Source organism: Betta splendens, chromosome 15 (genome assembly GCF_900634795.4).
Source record: "Betta splendens chromosome 15, fBetSpl5.4, whole genome shotgun sequence".
Classification (NCBI taxonomy): Eukaryota; Metazoa; Chordata; class Actinopteri; order Anabantiformes; family Osphronemidae; genus Betta; species Betta splendens.
In genome coordinates, this window is record NC_040895.2 from 16672899 (window position 1) to 16686769 (window position 13871).

General features: G+C 49.4%; 2 protein-coding genes and 2 long non-coding RNA genes across 9 annotated transcripts in view; 2 read left to right on the plus strand and 2 right to left on the minus strand.

Annotated features, from left to right (window-relative positions):
* Positions 1 to 26: 26 nt before the first annotated feature.
* LOC114842085 (galectin-related protein-like) lies at positions 27 to 8047 on the minus strand. Its single transcript, XM_029127583.3, has 5 exons — positions 7472 to 8047; positions 6932 to 7015; positions 6771 to 6859; positions 5050 to 5236; positions 27 to 3778 (listed from the first exon to the last, which is right to left on the minus strand). The coding sequence occupies exons 1-5, from the start codon at positions 7502 to 7504 to the stop codon at positions 3635 to 3637; spliced, it is 537 nt and encodes a 178-aa protein (XP_028983416.1). The 5' UTR covers positions 7505 to 8047; the 3' UTR covers positions 27 to 3634.
* A 271-nt stretch (positions 8048 to 8318) lies between these two features.
* On the plus strand, positions 8319 to 9800 carry LOC121201678 (uncharacterized). The gene is made up of 4 exons (XR_005896716.2): positions 8319 to 8753; positions 8936 to 9047; positions 9453 to 9583; positions 9677 to 9800. It is a non-coding gene; the product is annotated as an uncharacterized LOC121201678 (long non-coding RNA).
* On the minus strand, positions 9361 to 9901 carry LOC121201677 (uncharacterized). 2 transcript variants are annotated; one of them, XR_005896715.2, is made up of 2 exons: positions 9762 to 9901; positions 9361 to 9590 (listed from the first exon to the last, which is right to left on the minus strand). It is a non-coding gene; the product is annotated as an uncharacterized LOC121201677 (long non-coding RNA). The 2 variants fall into 2 exon arrangements; XR_008692665.1 differs by having other exon boundaries at positions 9705 to 9833.
* Positions 9902 to 11782: 1881 nt separating this feature from the next.
* abch1 (ATP-binding cassette, sub-family H, member 1) overlaps positions 11783 to 13871 on the plus strand; it is an 11624-nt gene continuing 9535 nt past the window's right edge. For 2 of the 5 annotated variants that reach the window (XM_055502774.1, XM_029127578.3), the window contains exon 1: positions 11783 to 11936. In XM_055502774.1, the coding sequence (XP_055358749.1) occupies positions 11865 to 11936 (72 nt within the window). In that variant the 5' untranslated portion in view covers positions 11783 to 11864. Of the gene's footprint in view, positions 11937 to 12052; positions 12450 to 12945 lie in introns of those variants that run through there. The other 3 variants (XM_029127580.3, XM_029127579.3, XM_029127581.3) reach the window with 3 other exon arrangements.

The following is a 13871-nucleotide window of genomic DNA, read 5'->3' on the forward strand; positions in this document are numbered from 1 at the left end:
CTAACAAAGAAAACCCACAAAACAGATCGGTTCCAAGATGAGAAGTTTATTGGACTGCAAAGCAGCTGTTTTTACAAACGCGCCAAGGAAAAAACATTATTCTCACAATAACGGATGAAAGGGTCGTCTGTTTTGTTAGTTTCAGAAGTGCTCGCACCCGCTCTCCTGCTTGTTTTGCAGCTGACAAACAGCAGATCAAACAGCCGGCGCACAGAGCCAACGTGATGCTGGGTGACATGAAAGATGTGCAGAAGATCAAAGATGTGACAAAGAGCCTGGTGATCCTCACATCCTGCAAAACACTCATCAAAATGACAGTTAACCTTGGATCCGGTTAAACGGAAGCATTCTCAAAAGGGACACAGTTTGATCAAACACTTATTTCACACATGTTCTCGTGTATTACAGGAAAATACACTTTGTAGTAGTAGTAACAATAATATTATCAGAACCTTGAACAAAAAGACACCGTTATAAAAAAGCTCTTCATATAAACAGTAATATTAGGAAGGTATGACTTTAAACACACACAACCCTGCTGGTTACACTGTAATAAATAGAAAGCATGACATGATTATACAACCACACGATACATCAGCTACTTCTACTCAGATCGCCTTCTAAAAATGAGTCAATCATGAATTTGCCTTCAGCACGTTGTAAAGTTGGAATTTGCTATTTTACATGTTTTGTGCATCCAAGTCTGTCCGGTGTTCACACACTCAATCTGTTCAAAGACGAGAACGGAATAAGATTTTGTCCTAATTACTTGGCTTAAAAAAAAGGTCCAAAAGAGCTGAATCTGCCCCTGAAATGCATTCGTTTTGGCTTTAACCAAGCACAGCAACAAAAACTGGCGACTCAAATACAGTCGCTGGTTACGAGCTCACATGCACAACAAAATGCTTTAAAGTCACGACTCCACCAGGTCGTGTTAAAACGAAGCCCGCGAGGCCCGTTCATGAATATGTACATCCAAAGTCCAGAAAGCAGGGACACGGCGGACGAGCTGCTCCTTCAACGAGTCACCCTCAAAAACTACATTAAGCAAAGTGCTGGTGAATGGAGGATGTTCAACAGTATTTCCACCCTTTTGTTGTTGTTTTTTTTTAAATCAGATAACAATCAAGAGAATCACATTCAGTTTTTCAGCTGCATTTAAAGGGTTGTAGAACAAAAGAATAATAATTTTCCAAGGTTATTCTTAAGACGTGGGATCATTAGATCTGTTGATCTGGGAAGAAACAGATTAAATGTTGAGGTTTCCGAACATATGTACCGCTAACGTGCCACAATGTGCTAGACACACACACACACACACACAGAGCGCTTCCTGGTCCAAGCCCTTTAATTGAGTGAGTCTTGAATGGTTCATCTCCCTCCCACATATTTCCTAACAACAGAACTGCAGCTGTTGACACCAAGTGCTGCCAGTTCAGCTCCACGTTCAAGAGTCGACGAGCTGAACCTGAATCACACAACAGTGTTTACACAGAAGATACATTAACATGTCATTACAGGAAGCTGCAGCGTGGACGGATCTAGAGAAAACACAATTACACATCTGTACACATCTGTTCATACTGATGCATCACACTGGCTGGTATCCTTTAAAAAGAAAAAAAAAAAAAAGAACTCTTTCTGCTCTCATACCAAACTGCTCTCATTTCCTGTTTGGGTCAGAAATAGAACAGCGCCTGCCGAATGAAAACAACAATCCGAGGAAGACCCTGTCCACAGCAACCAGGACGAAGAGCATTCAGTGCTGCAGCAAAGATCTTATTGCCGTGTGGAAGGAAATAATACATTTTAATATGAACATCTCCGTCTTTGTTGCTGTTAAGACAAAAAAAAAAAAAAAAAAAAAAAGGAAGCTTCACTGACACCTTGCCTTGAATTTCTCATTAGCTTGTTTAGATTAAAGGATTGTTAAATAGGTCAACATGAACCGGGTCATTCTGGGCCGGCAGCATTTTATGTCGGAAACCATGACTCAGTGTCAGAATGTGCAGGAGTTCATCTCAGCCAAAAGACCCTGATTCAGCAAAAATCTGTGCCACTGTTCAACTTAAATTGTTTAGTAACATTTTATACTGTAGGTCATTTTTTAAAAAGGAACCATTTGAACCTATTTTTACGAACATCAAAAGGAAAAATTACCAATAAAAATAAAGGTCAGCTTTTACTTCCATCTAGCTGTAAAACCTTATTTATACCCTCTAATAGTCGTAAATCACATCTCAAACATCCTTCAGAAATCAGGTTTATGCAGTGAACTAGTTCAACGTGTTCTTAAATGTTGATACTGTAAACAGAGCATCGCTTTAATACTGTTTGATGACAACCTCCGCTGACAGTGTTCATTATAACTTCCTTTCTGCCTCAGTGAAGGAAACAAGCGTTTGGACTTAAACTGCCTCCGCTGCAGCAGAGCAGACAACCAGGATTCAGTACCAGACACCAAAGAACTGTGACACTGAGGGACGACTGTGTGCATCACTACACCTACGCTACTACTGAAACAAGCACTTTACATTCATTACAAAATCTGGATCTGGTCCTGCTTCCAAAACAAAGAATTATTTGATGGATGGAAAAAGGCCAGTTCTGTTTGTTGAGCAGGTAAGAAGCCCTTTCTCCTCGTCCACTGAGGGAACAGTCCACTTCCTGTTCACCAAACAAACGCCTCCGCACAGAGAGCGGCGGCAGCGATGAACACAAACACAGCCGCCGGGTACAGTATGGGACATCGCGTCATGGTATAATCCTCATTTATGAGTATTTAGGTCGGTGAGACTGTGGCACGTTACCATGACAACTGGAACAAACCCAAGGGAAAGCAGAGGAGCCTACGGAGTTGGAGACGCATCAACACAGAAATCAGGGCGTAACACTACAACATGATCAGGAGGCCATTTTACTCTACACACGTCCCACTACTGGTTCAACTACCTCAGATCTGTTACATCAGTTATAAAAACAAATCTGCTTGTGGGAGCCACATGGCTCCGTCTTCATATTTAACCACGGTCCAAGTTCAATAGTTTAAAATTGTCCGGTATATTTACTGCTGTTGGGTGAAAATCAAATATACATTTTCCCGTATTTCTAACCACGCGCTGCACATTTTCTTTTAAACATGGTTGAAATATTTTTCAAAAAAAGTGACCAGGTTTTAAGCTTTCACCCATTAGAAAACTGATGAAAACTGCCTACAGATTTACTGCCAAGTGATATTTTTCCTGAGTAACTGATCAAAACATCCAAGCTGCTCATGCGCCATCCTTCAAGCAGTCCACACCTGCTTCTTTCTCTGCATCTCTAAATAATTCAACATAATAAATTAATGCACTATTAATAAGCTGTTGGATCCCTGAACTGAAAACTACAGCTACAATGAAGGATACCTGAAGATGGAGCAGACACATTCATCACATCAGATCCCGGTCGCACAGAAATAAAGGAATGAATGAAGCAGAAAAACAGAAATTCTAACTTGTCACTGCCGGAGCCTCTTTCCAGTTGCTCCGCCGCTGCAGTGTTGCATGATGGGACGTGGACGATGACGTAACAGACGCGTGCGTGCGCGGTCATCGGTGATCAAGTCCTCGTTTCACACACACAGGAGGGGGCGTTAACCCAGCTTGGTGATCTGTAGATCTCCTTGTATCCGTACTGTGTCGATGGACGACAACGATTTTACTTTGTGATAAAAGTCAAAGAGCTGGTGTCCGTCCACGAATATCCGGAACCTCTGGTGCTCGCAGTGGATCTCGACCTGCAGGGAAGGAGGGAGAGGTGAAGAGCTGAAGGGTCCACTGTCATTAGAACACTTCCCAATGATGGGTCTGCGTGAACTTCCTGTGACCCAGCGCCAGAGCTCTGTTTGGAAGGAAACTTGCAGCGTGATCGGGCGCCCGAGGTCGACGCTTTGGATGAAACCAGTAACAGAGGAGGCTTCCTGCAAGGAAACCACAGCTCATCATGTGTCGGAGGAAGCCTTAATCTCAGGCCTCCAGCTTCTGACAGTCATGACGGTGCCGACCCGCTTGCCCCCCCCACAAACACCAAGGCATCAGAGGCGGCCTTATATAAGACGACACGGGGCCGACTGAGGAATCAGGAGCAGGTCTCCTTTCACCAGAAACGACCCCATTTAAAAGCAACTGGCGTTAGCGTGACTGCTAGACTGTATTTTTAGCCGGGCACCATGTGTTGGGTTCATGTCCACATTCTGAATTAACAGAGCAGAAAATGACAGGCCCAGAACCATTACCGGGTCTGCTCCACCCCCCAGCAGTCACCGAGCTGACGCATCATCTGCTCCGCTCGCCTCCCGTTTGCCTCGTTCGCCCGTTTCTACTAGTCTCTGCCTCTTACGAGCTGTTGGAACCCGTTTCAGCTGCATCGTTAGCACGGCTCCAAACGGACGACGGACTGGACACGACCGCACCAGGCCTCACTGTAAATGCCACATCAGCGCCTGCAAACGCTTGCTATTCAGGGCACTTGGAGGCAAAGACGGCCTTTAAATTTAGCTAAAGAGCTAAAGCTCGAAGAGCCGAACGCTGCGTTCAGGAGGAGCCTGTAACATCCTGGTGACGACAAAAGGATTCCATTTCCAGCGCATCTGTCCAGAATCCAGCTGCTCGCTTTTCCCAGTTTCTAATGGGAGGATTTACTGCATAAATACCAGTAAAGTCGCATTAATAAGGTCAATAATCTAATTTTCTATCTTCAACTACTAAATATTATTGTCTCGTGCGAACAGAGGTGCGTCTGTTATGGATTCGTGCACTGAAACACACCCATTCGATTATGCAGAGCTTTTCCTGATTGACCATTGATCTGTTGCTGGACGCGCAAGAAGCAAACGAGCCTATTGTAAACTGAACTGCTGAGTGGATTCACCCTCGTTTTCACTTTCAAATGAGCGGCTTTGGATAAATTAGTTGCGTTTAGGCTGTGGCTCAACAACCTGAACGCTTCAGCGCCGCTGTTGTTGCCTGTCTGGACTCGAGACTTGACCCTGAATGCAAACGCCTTTACCCTGAACGGCTGATCGGGGATGAAGGGGAAGTAGACGGTGGACGCCTCCTCCTCCGTCCATTTCCCAGAAACCCGAGCGCTGCGCAGGAACTGCCGGTCGCTGAAGCGGGCGCGGAGCTTCAGGGCCACGTCGTACGGCGGCGCCTCCTTCTCCGCGTCGCGTCCGCAGGTCAGACTCACGTCAAAGCTGAGGGAGGAACAAGTGGAGAGACGGCGGCGTTAATGAGAACGCGTTCACACACAAACGCCCGGAACCGGACGGAGCTTCGTCCAGCAGCGCATTCACATGAACCGAGCCTTGAATCTGGTGCAGCAGCAGCAGCAGCCACTGAACACGATGAGGTCATGGGAGGTTCCTTCCAAGTTTGACACAAGTTTCCATGTAGGGTGAAGACACACCCGAACAGCCGGCCTCACGGGGCCTTGCTCCCTTTTCCCCTCCTCTGTGTGGGCTGCTGAGGAACCGCCCTGTCACTGCTTATTTAAGGCCTTCATGCTTCCTAGCTGCCCCTTCATGCTCCCTTCATGCTTCCTAGTTGCCCTCTTCATGCTTCCTAGTTGCCCCCTTCATGCTCCCTTCATGCTTCCTAGTTGCCCTCTTCATGCTTCCTAGTTGCCCTCTTCATGCTTCCTAGTTGCCCCCTTCATGCTTCCTAGTTGCCCCCTTCATGCTTCCTAGTTGCTCCCTTCATGTTTCCTAGTTTCCCCCTTCATGCTCCCTTCATGCTTCCTAGCTGCTCCCTTCATGCTTCCTAGCTGCTCCCTTCATGCTTCCTAGCTGCTTCCTAGCTGCTCCCTTCACGCTTCCTAGCTGCTTCCTAGCTGCTCCCTTCACGCTTCCTAGTTGCTTCCTAGCTGCCCCCTTCACGCTTCCTAGTTGCTCCCTTCATGCTCCCTTCATGCTTCCTAGCTGCCCCCTTCATGCTTCCTAGTTGCCCCCTTCATGCTTCCTAGTTGCCCCCTTCATGCTTCCTAGTTGCCCCCTTCATGCTTCCTAGTTGCCCCCTTCATGCTTCCTAGTTGCCCCCTTCATGCTCCCTTCATGCTTCCTAGTTTCCCCCTTCATGCTCCCTTCGTGCTTCCTAGCTGCTCCCTTCGTGCTTCCTAGCTGCTCCCTTCGTGCTTCCTAGCTGCTCCCTTCGTGCTTCCTAGTTGCCCCTTCATGCTTCCTAGTTGCCCCCTTCATGCTTCCTAGTTGCCCCCTTCATGCTTCCTAGTTGCCCCCTTCATGCTTCCTAGTTGCCCCCTTCATGCTTCCTAGTTGCCCCCTTCATGCTCCCTTCATGCTTCCTAGTTTCCCCCTTCATGCTCCCTTCATGCTTCCTAGCTGCTCCCTTCGTGCTTCCTAGCTGCTCCCTTCGTGCTTCCTAGCTGCTCCCTTCGTGCTTCCTAGCTGCTCCCTCCGTGCTTCCTAGCTGCTCCCTCCGTGCTTCCTAGCTGCTCCCTTCGTGCTTCCTAGCTGCTCCCTTCGTGCTTCCTAGCTGCTCCCTCCGTGCTTCCTAGCTGCTCCCTCCGTGCTTCCTAGCTGCTCCCTTCGTGCTTCCTAGCTGCTCCCTTCGTGCTTCCTAGCTGCTCCCTTCGTGCTTCCTAGCTGCTCCCTTCGTGCTTCCTAGCTGCTCCCTCCGTGCCCCCACCACTGTGGCTGCTTTAACAATGAATGGCATGCTGTTCAGAGGCAGTGAGGTGAAGCCGTCTCCAGATAAGCGCTGCTCTTATCTCACCTTTCTGGCTCCAGGTCGACGATGCCCATCACGATGATCTTCTTTCCTGGTCGCATGCCGCCGCGGATGCGTCCGCTGAACGGCACCGTCTGTGAAAAGCACACGTGTGATCACGCACAGACGCGGCTGAACGTTGAGTAAACACACAAGGCCCCACGTACCAGGAGCCGCGACAGGTCCTCCTTGTCAGGCGAGATGAGGCCGGCGCTGCCCAGCGAGTCGTTCAGGTGGTCGTCCTCCACGTTCTACAGCGGCGGGGACAAGAAACACGGGCTCACGTCAGCTGTGCGGGGCTAAAAACGCAACACGAGGCTGCGGGCCTGTCATCACAAATACACACAGCGTGGCCGGGCGTGCGGCACCCAACAATGAGCAGACCCGCCGGCGCCACGTAACCCCGCAAATTGGCCTGGAGCTCCAAATTGGCCGCACGCGATCAAAGCACGCGCGGCGGAGCGGCCTGGGCGACCGCACGACCCGCCGAAGCGTTCCCGCACGAGCGTATCGGATTTCCTCTTTCCTCCGCGGCGGCAGATGAAAGAGGCGGCTCCGCGCGCCGTGAATGCGCCGCGCACGGCTCCGCACTCATAATCAGCGGCATAACGGCGCGTGAGCTGGAAGCCGCGTCCCCGCACGCACGGGAGACGAAGAGCAACGCGTTCCAGCCGCTCCCGCGTCCCCCGCACGCTCCAAATACTCACTATGCCGTCCTTCTCCGCTGCCTGCACCGCCATCTTGAGCAGAATAGCATAGGATGCTTCTGTCGGAGCTGTGCCGGCGGCTCGTGCGTCAGCGTCGTGGCACTGACTCAGGAGGACGGCGCTGTTCAGTTCCTGCTGCCGATCCGCGTCCGCGTCCGCGTCTCCCACGTCTGACCGGGCCCGACGCGGAGCGCACTCACCCAGCGGGACGTCCCACGCGCCTCCAATGGGTGGAGATGTGCTGACGTATGCTTTATAATAATTAAAGACTCAGAGCTTAATCCCCGTCTGTTGGAGACGCCTAATCAGACGCATTCCCTCAACCTTCACCCAGTTACACGGCGTTTGACTCGGTTGGAACAGAACAGCGATGCAGAACAATCCAATCGGCTAAATAAACCTGTCGACTTGGTGCCGGTTGAATGTAGCACACGCGTGTTTGGCCCAATTGACTAAAGCGTGCACTCAATACTTCTGACTGATTAAACAGCACGTGGGCCTGAGAGCTAATAATAGTCCTAAAACCCGAGTTTGAGCCCAACAGTCGCTCACTACTTGCGTTTCAACGTCTCCCTCCCTCTATTCATCCCTCTCTCCACCTTCCATCATTCCTGTGATGAAGTCCTTCCACCTCGTCTCACTAAATTCAGGCCGGTGTGGAGCCGTAAAGCGACCGTCTGCTAACCAGCGACCGCTGTACGCGGGAGCGCGCGCCGCCTCGTTAAGGCTGCGGCTGCTTTTTCTGCTTTGATCTGACGTAACTCGTAAAGACGAGCCGCTACAAGTTTTGCAGTGGTCGTAGTGATGCCACGTCACGACACGACGCCAGGACTCAGCAGATCCACAGTTTATACTGCTGTGACAAAGAGGACGCAAGTCAGGGTTGATTAACTCAGTTTTATTGTAAATCAATTAACATAACTAACAAACATAAATGTGGCGTGTGAGTAGGTTCAGAATCTGGAGTGTTTGAATGAGTGACAGGTGAGATGTGTGTTAGTGTTGTGTGCAGTCAAACCAAACCACGCAGACGCCTGGAGGTGCAGGAGAGACCTGCAATCACTGAGGCGGAGCCATTTATGACCTCATCCACCTGAACAGGTGCCGCCACTCTGCTCTGACGACCACTTCCTGTCTGCTGCCACCTGCTGAAACGAACCACAACAGAACCCAGAACAGAAGGGGGCGGAACACTGAATTCAATTCAAAACAGTGGCCTGTCCTGCTCTGCAGCCTAAACCAAGTCACCACTATTAATGCGTGTATGAGACCAGTTAAACCAGTAAGATGTTTGTCATGTTATGTTGCCAAAATGTGATTAAAGCCACTATCTTTTGATCAGAAGCATTTTTGTCTCATTTTGTCCCACTTCTCTTTACATGTATAAGAAATAACGTTTTTCACGTTATTTCTAGAGTGACACATTTACTGAATGCTCATTTTAACCTGGTGTTTGTGTTACAGAGGGTGAGGAGGGCTGATGGTGAGCAAAACCATGCTGCAGAGGGTGATGAGGGCGGTGACGGAGGACACAGGCAGGAGGTTCAGAGCAGAGGACGAGCTGCTGTATGGACAGGTTTGGCCACTAGATGGCGACACCTCACTGGCAGAGACCACCTCAACATTCTGGCAGCATTTGTGACTGACATTCGCCATCCAAAACCAAAAACAATCTAACTTCCCTGCAACGTTTAATCACATCAAATGAATTTTGATCATACGTGGTTGCAGAGTCTGGAGCAGCTGCTGTTTTCAGTCTGGATCTGCTCTGAGGGACTGTGTGCTGTAGCAATATTTTGAGTTCATACAGGTGTTAAACCCTAAGCAGAAACAAAGTCACAATCTCACAGTGGAACTTAAACATGAAGCAACACCAAGAAGGCTATATGTTTAACATTAACTTGATTTATTGACGCTTGTATCAGATGTTTCTACATCTTCTACTGAAACTAATTCTTGATTCTTCTTCTCTTCTGCTCAGAGGGAGACCTACAGTGAGATGAAGCTTCCAAACGGCAGCACAGAGGAAGCAGCGATCCACTCACTTCCTCTGTGTGGTTGGGATCCGGAGGCTCCTCTTCGTCTCCTCTGGAGGCTGGAGGCATCAGAGAGGTGCAGGCTGCAGGAAGAAGCGTCATGAACAGATGTAGTGTTAACATGCAACATTTAAGATCATCGCCACCTTATGTCACTGCTACTACTCAGGTAAATCACTGTTCAGGTGATGACCTACTGCACCGAGCCTCTGGAAACACATGGAATGACTCTCTCCAGGTCCTATGGTCATCACCTGGTCTCTGTCGTCAAGGAAACCCTGGATGAGGTTCTCCAGCCTCCACAGCAGCACCTGTCATCAGGAGTCTGGCCTCACGCTCAGCTCTGGTACTGAAGGGAGAGAGGGAAAGGGAGGGAGAGACAAGGGGCTCTGGGGACGAGGGGAGAGACTGGGGGGATCTTGGAGAGAGAGTGAGGGAGTTGAACTGATCCAGGACAAGTAGAGAACTTTCAATCTGACTCACTGATAAGAAACAGCTGCTTCAGACTCTACAACCAATTTAATTTATCATTAAAATGTGGTTAACGTTGCAGGGAAGTTTGGTTTTGATTGATAAATGGTTCCAAACAAACTCAACAGACAAACTCCTGAGCTGAGTCTGATAAAAACACCGGAGGCGTCAGTGAAGTCGGTGAAGTGAAGCCAAAACAAGACACATCCCTCAGCTGCACCCCCTGCTCCCTGTGGTCCAAAGATAAGAATGCAGTTGGGTTAAAGGTAACTCCAGATGCGGACTCGATCCTGGCCTATATCTTATCTATTGAAACTCTCTGGTGGAATCAAGCATTTGTGTAAGTTCAACAAAGTGGGTTCAAATAAAATTGATTAAAAACCGTGAGATCAGTTACATGACGCTGTTGAGGGTTTGAAAAGTGTCTGCATGAAATGTCTGTACGAGAACGTTGAGGTGGTCTCTGTCGGTGAGGTGTCGCCATCTAGTGGCCAGATCCAGTCCATACAGCAGCTCGTCCTCTGCTCTGAACCTCCTGCCTGTGTCCTCCGTCACTGCCCTCATCACCCTCTGCAGCATGGTTTTGCTCACCATCAGCCCTCCTCACCCTCTGTAACACAAACACCAGGTTAAAATGAGCATTCAGTAAATGTGTCATCCTAGAAATAACCCTGCCCTCCACCTCACCACCAATAGTGGTTACTGCACTGTTCTACAAATGCCAGATGAGAGCTTGAACCCTGAGACTGAACCCTAATGGCAGAGAACCTGATCTGTACGTTCTGCACACAGTGACTAAGGGTTCTGTCACATCCAGGGGTAAAAACAGTGTTTGTCTGTAATGCAGCATTAGCTTTAGCAGGTTGTGGACTTCTCTCTGTCTCCTGACGATGCTCTGTTTCAGTTTCCCACAGCTTCTGCGCTGTGTTTGGACTAATGACCTATTTGAGGCCAAATCACTGTCACGGTGTGGTATGAAAGTAAGTGCCACATGTACAGACACTGTAAATGTCCCTGTTTGGTCAGGATGGACTGTTTCAAATAATAAGAATGAGAAAGCCTTTAGTTGTGCCACAATGGGACAATTTCATCTCACAACAGCATAAAGCATGATGCATAATGGGAAAAAAAGTACAGCAGCAGTCATTCACAATAGGTTGAGTTGAGCCCAGTACAACACTGGACAGTGGTCAGAGTGGGAATGGAGTCACAGCATAGGTTATTGTATAAATACAATGTAAATATTGCACAGTTTTGCACAAATATTGCACAGAGCGAATGTCTGCATGAGTTATCAGCTGTGGTGTGGGAGGTTAACGTTGCTGATTGTACAGTCTGATTAATGCACATAGGAAAAATCTACGCTGTGTCTCCAAATGCACGTAAACAGAAACCTTCTCTGAGGAAGAAGCAAAGTTCCTAGTGAAACCGCGACTGAAACGTTTGTTCACAGTGTCACCAGTGAAAAGTACAGTAATAGGCTTCAGCTGACAGACATGTTTGATCAGGGGAAATCATTCCTTCAAGTTTCTGCTGATTTATTACAATTTTATTGGGGATTGACAATAAAAGCCAAAACGTGGACGCTGGTGTCATTTTGTGGTGACTGTGGGAACTGCAGCATGGACAGTGACAATATTGTTTAAAAAATGAGTTTTGTGGGGAATAGTCTTTACGACCTAACCCACTTTTACATTCCGGAGCACGTGAGTCAGTCAACCTGCCCCCCCTCGTCCAGCAGTAACGTCCATCAGGAATAAACGCTGAGCGTGGACCAGCTGGTGACAGGAGCCGCGCAGCGCATCGTCCCTCTCTCTCTCTCTCTCTCTCTCTCTCTCTCTCCCCCCGCCGCGCGCAGACGCCGGTGCGCCCTCCTCCCCGCTGCCATGTCCGCGGAGGCTGTCGTTAGGGACGACGCCGCGCCGGGACCCGCTCACTGCGCCGAGATGGACGAGCGGGTAAGATGCGCCCGGGCCGCGTCGGATGCCGTGTTCGTACGAACCGTTCGACGCCGACTCCGCGCCCGCGTGCAGGCCTCAGCGGCACCAGCACCGCCAGGACGCGGCGCGGCGCGGCGCGGCGCGGCGGCGACCGATGCGACGTGACGTTCGCCGCGTGGCTTCGTGATGATGATTAGTCCGACGTTCAGAAGTTCAGGAGGAGGGAATGCATCGGAGGAGGAGGAGGAGGAGAGGGAGAGAGAGGGAGCGAGGCGCGCGCCGCACCGCTGCAGCGGCGCTCACATTCCGCGCGACGCGCTAGATGTGAGGAGAAGCGGCAGCGCGGCAGCTGGTCGCTGGGTGCACGCGGCCGTTCAGCAGCCGCCGTTCAGCAGCCGCCGTTCAGCAGCCGCCGTTCTGCGGCCTTTGGGGAAACGCGTCCCCGGCGTCGTTCGCTGCGGCGTCCGGAGAGCTTGTGCGCGCGTCCCTCGGATCGCTTCCACTCGGCGGTGACGCACGTTGGCAGGAGAGGTAGGAATTGTTTGAGAGCAACAAGGCAGAGAAGTGCATGAATGAAGAGAGAGGCTCTGTTGGCCGCTGATTAAGGTCAGTGTTATTATTAAGCGTCCAGCGGAGCAGGAGGAACGTGGAGCCTAATAATTAATGGAAACTCGGCTGTTTGTTGTCGTTGTCCAAGAATTCAGATCATAAAATAATAATAAATAATCTAACAATAAAAGGTACAGAGCTCAGTCCTGGAGTGTTTCATCCCAGAGGGTTGACATGAAACAACTTCAATTAAGTTTATTGAAGTTTCTGATCAAAGTAACACGTTGTTGGCGTCTTCCTGCAAAGATGTAAAAAAAGGAGCACATTTCTAAAGTAAAGTGAAATTCCTTTTGTCTAGACTTCAGAGTAAATCCTGCTGTGTGTGTGTGTGTGTGTGTGTGTGTGTGTGTGTGTGTGTGTGTGTGTGTGTGTGTGTGTGCACGTGTGTGTGCATGTGTGTGTGTGCGTGTGTGTGCATGCGTGTGTGTGTGCGTGCGTGCGTGTGTGTGCATGTGTATGTGTGTGTGCGTGTGTGTGTGTTTCTTCGGGAGAAAGAATCTTGCCTGTTTTTCACAACCTGAACCTGTTCGTCCACGTAGCATCTGTTTGTGTGTCAGCTGTTTCTCTCCGGTCGTCGTCCTCTGTCTGTGGACTCACTTCTTCTTCCTTCATCTCCCACTTCTCCTTTTCTGTCTCATTCTCTCTCGCGGTGAGTTTGAATCTCTGCGTTTTGTCCTGCATGGAGTTGTGAGCCGTAGATGAGGGCTCTTCATCAGACGCTGTCGCTCGTGTCTGGACTGAGGTCTGACCTGTGAAGCTCCACCAGCCGAAGGCTTAGTGTTGGACAGGGGATCTGCATTTCTTGTGTGTTTGCACATGTAGGCTTTAGTGGCAAAGGTGAGTCCAACCAAATGCTTCACATTATGCAACCAAAGCTCCCTAATCCCCTCGCTGGGGAACCAGCGATGCTGGATTACAGCAGGGAGTGAGTCGGAGCAGGGAAACCACTGGAATCGCTGTTCTACGACTCAAATAGTTTGTCTGCAGCTCGACAGAGGTGAAGAAACCTGCAGGAATGTGTGAGTGCGATAAAGAGGCAGAAACACGGGCGTGTGTTTGTAGGTTGGCGGTCGCGCGAGCGTGGGGTTGAAGTCCAAACTTTTTTTTTTTTTTTTTACTCTGCATTCTTGAATAAATCCTGTGTTTGGTCTTGCTTATGTTTAGCATTTTCTATATAAAAACAGGACCGAGGCTTGAAGCAGACATGTGAGCTGTTATAATTATGATTCCCCACACTCACGTCCTCTGTTTGCATTAATGTACTTTTTTTGTGTGACTTTTGTGTCTTTGTGGGAGACCTGTTGTCTGAACCGGTCATAATAGAAACGCAGGCCTATCGCGGCC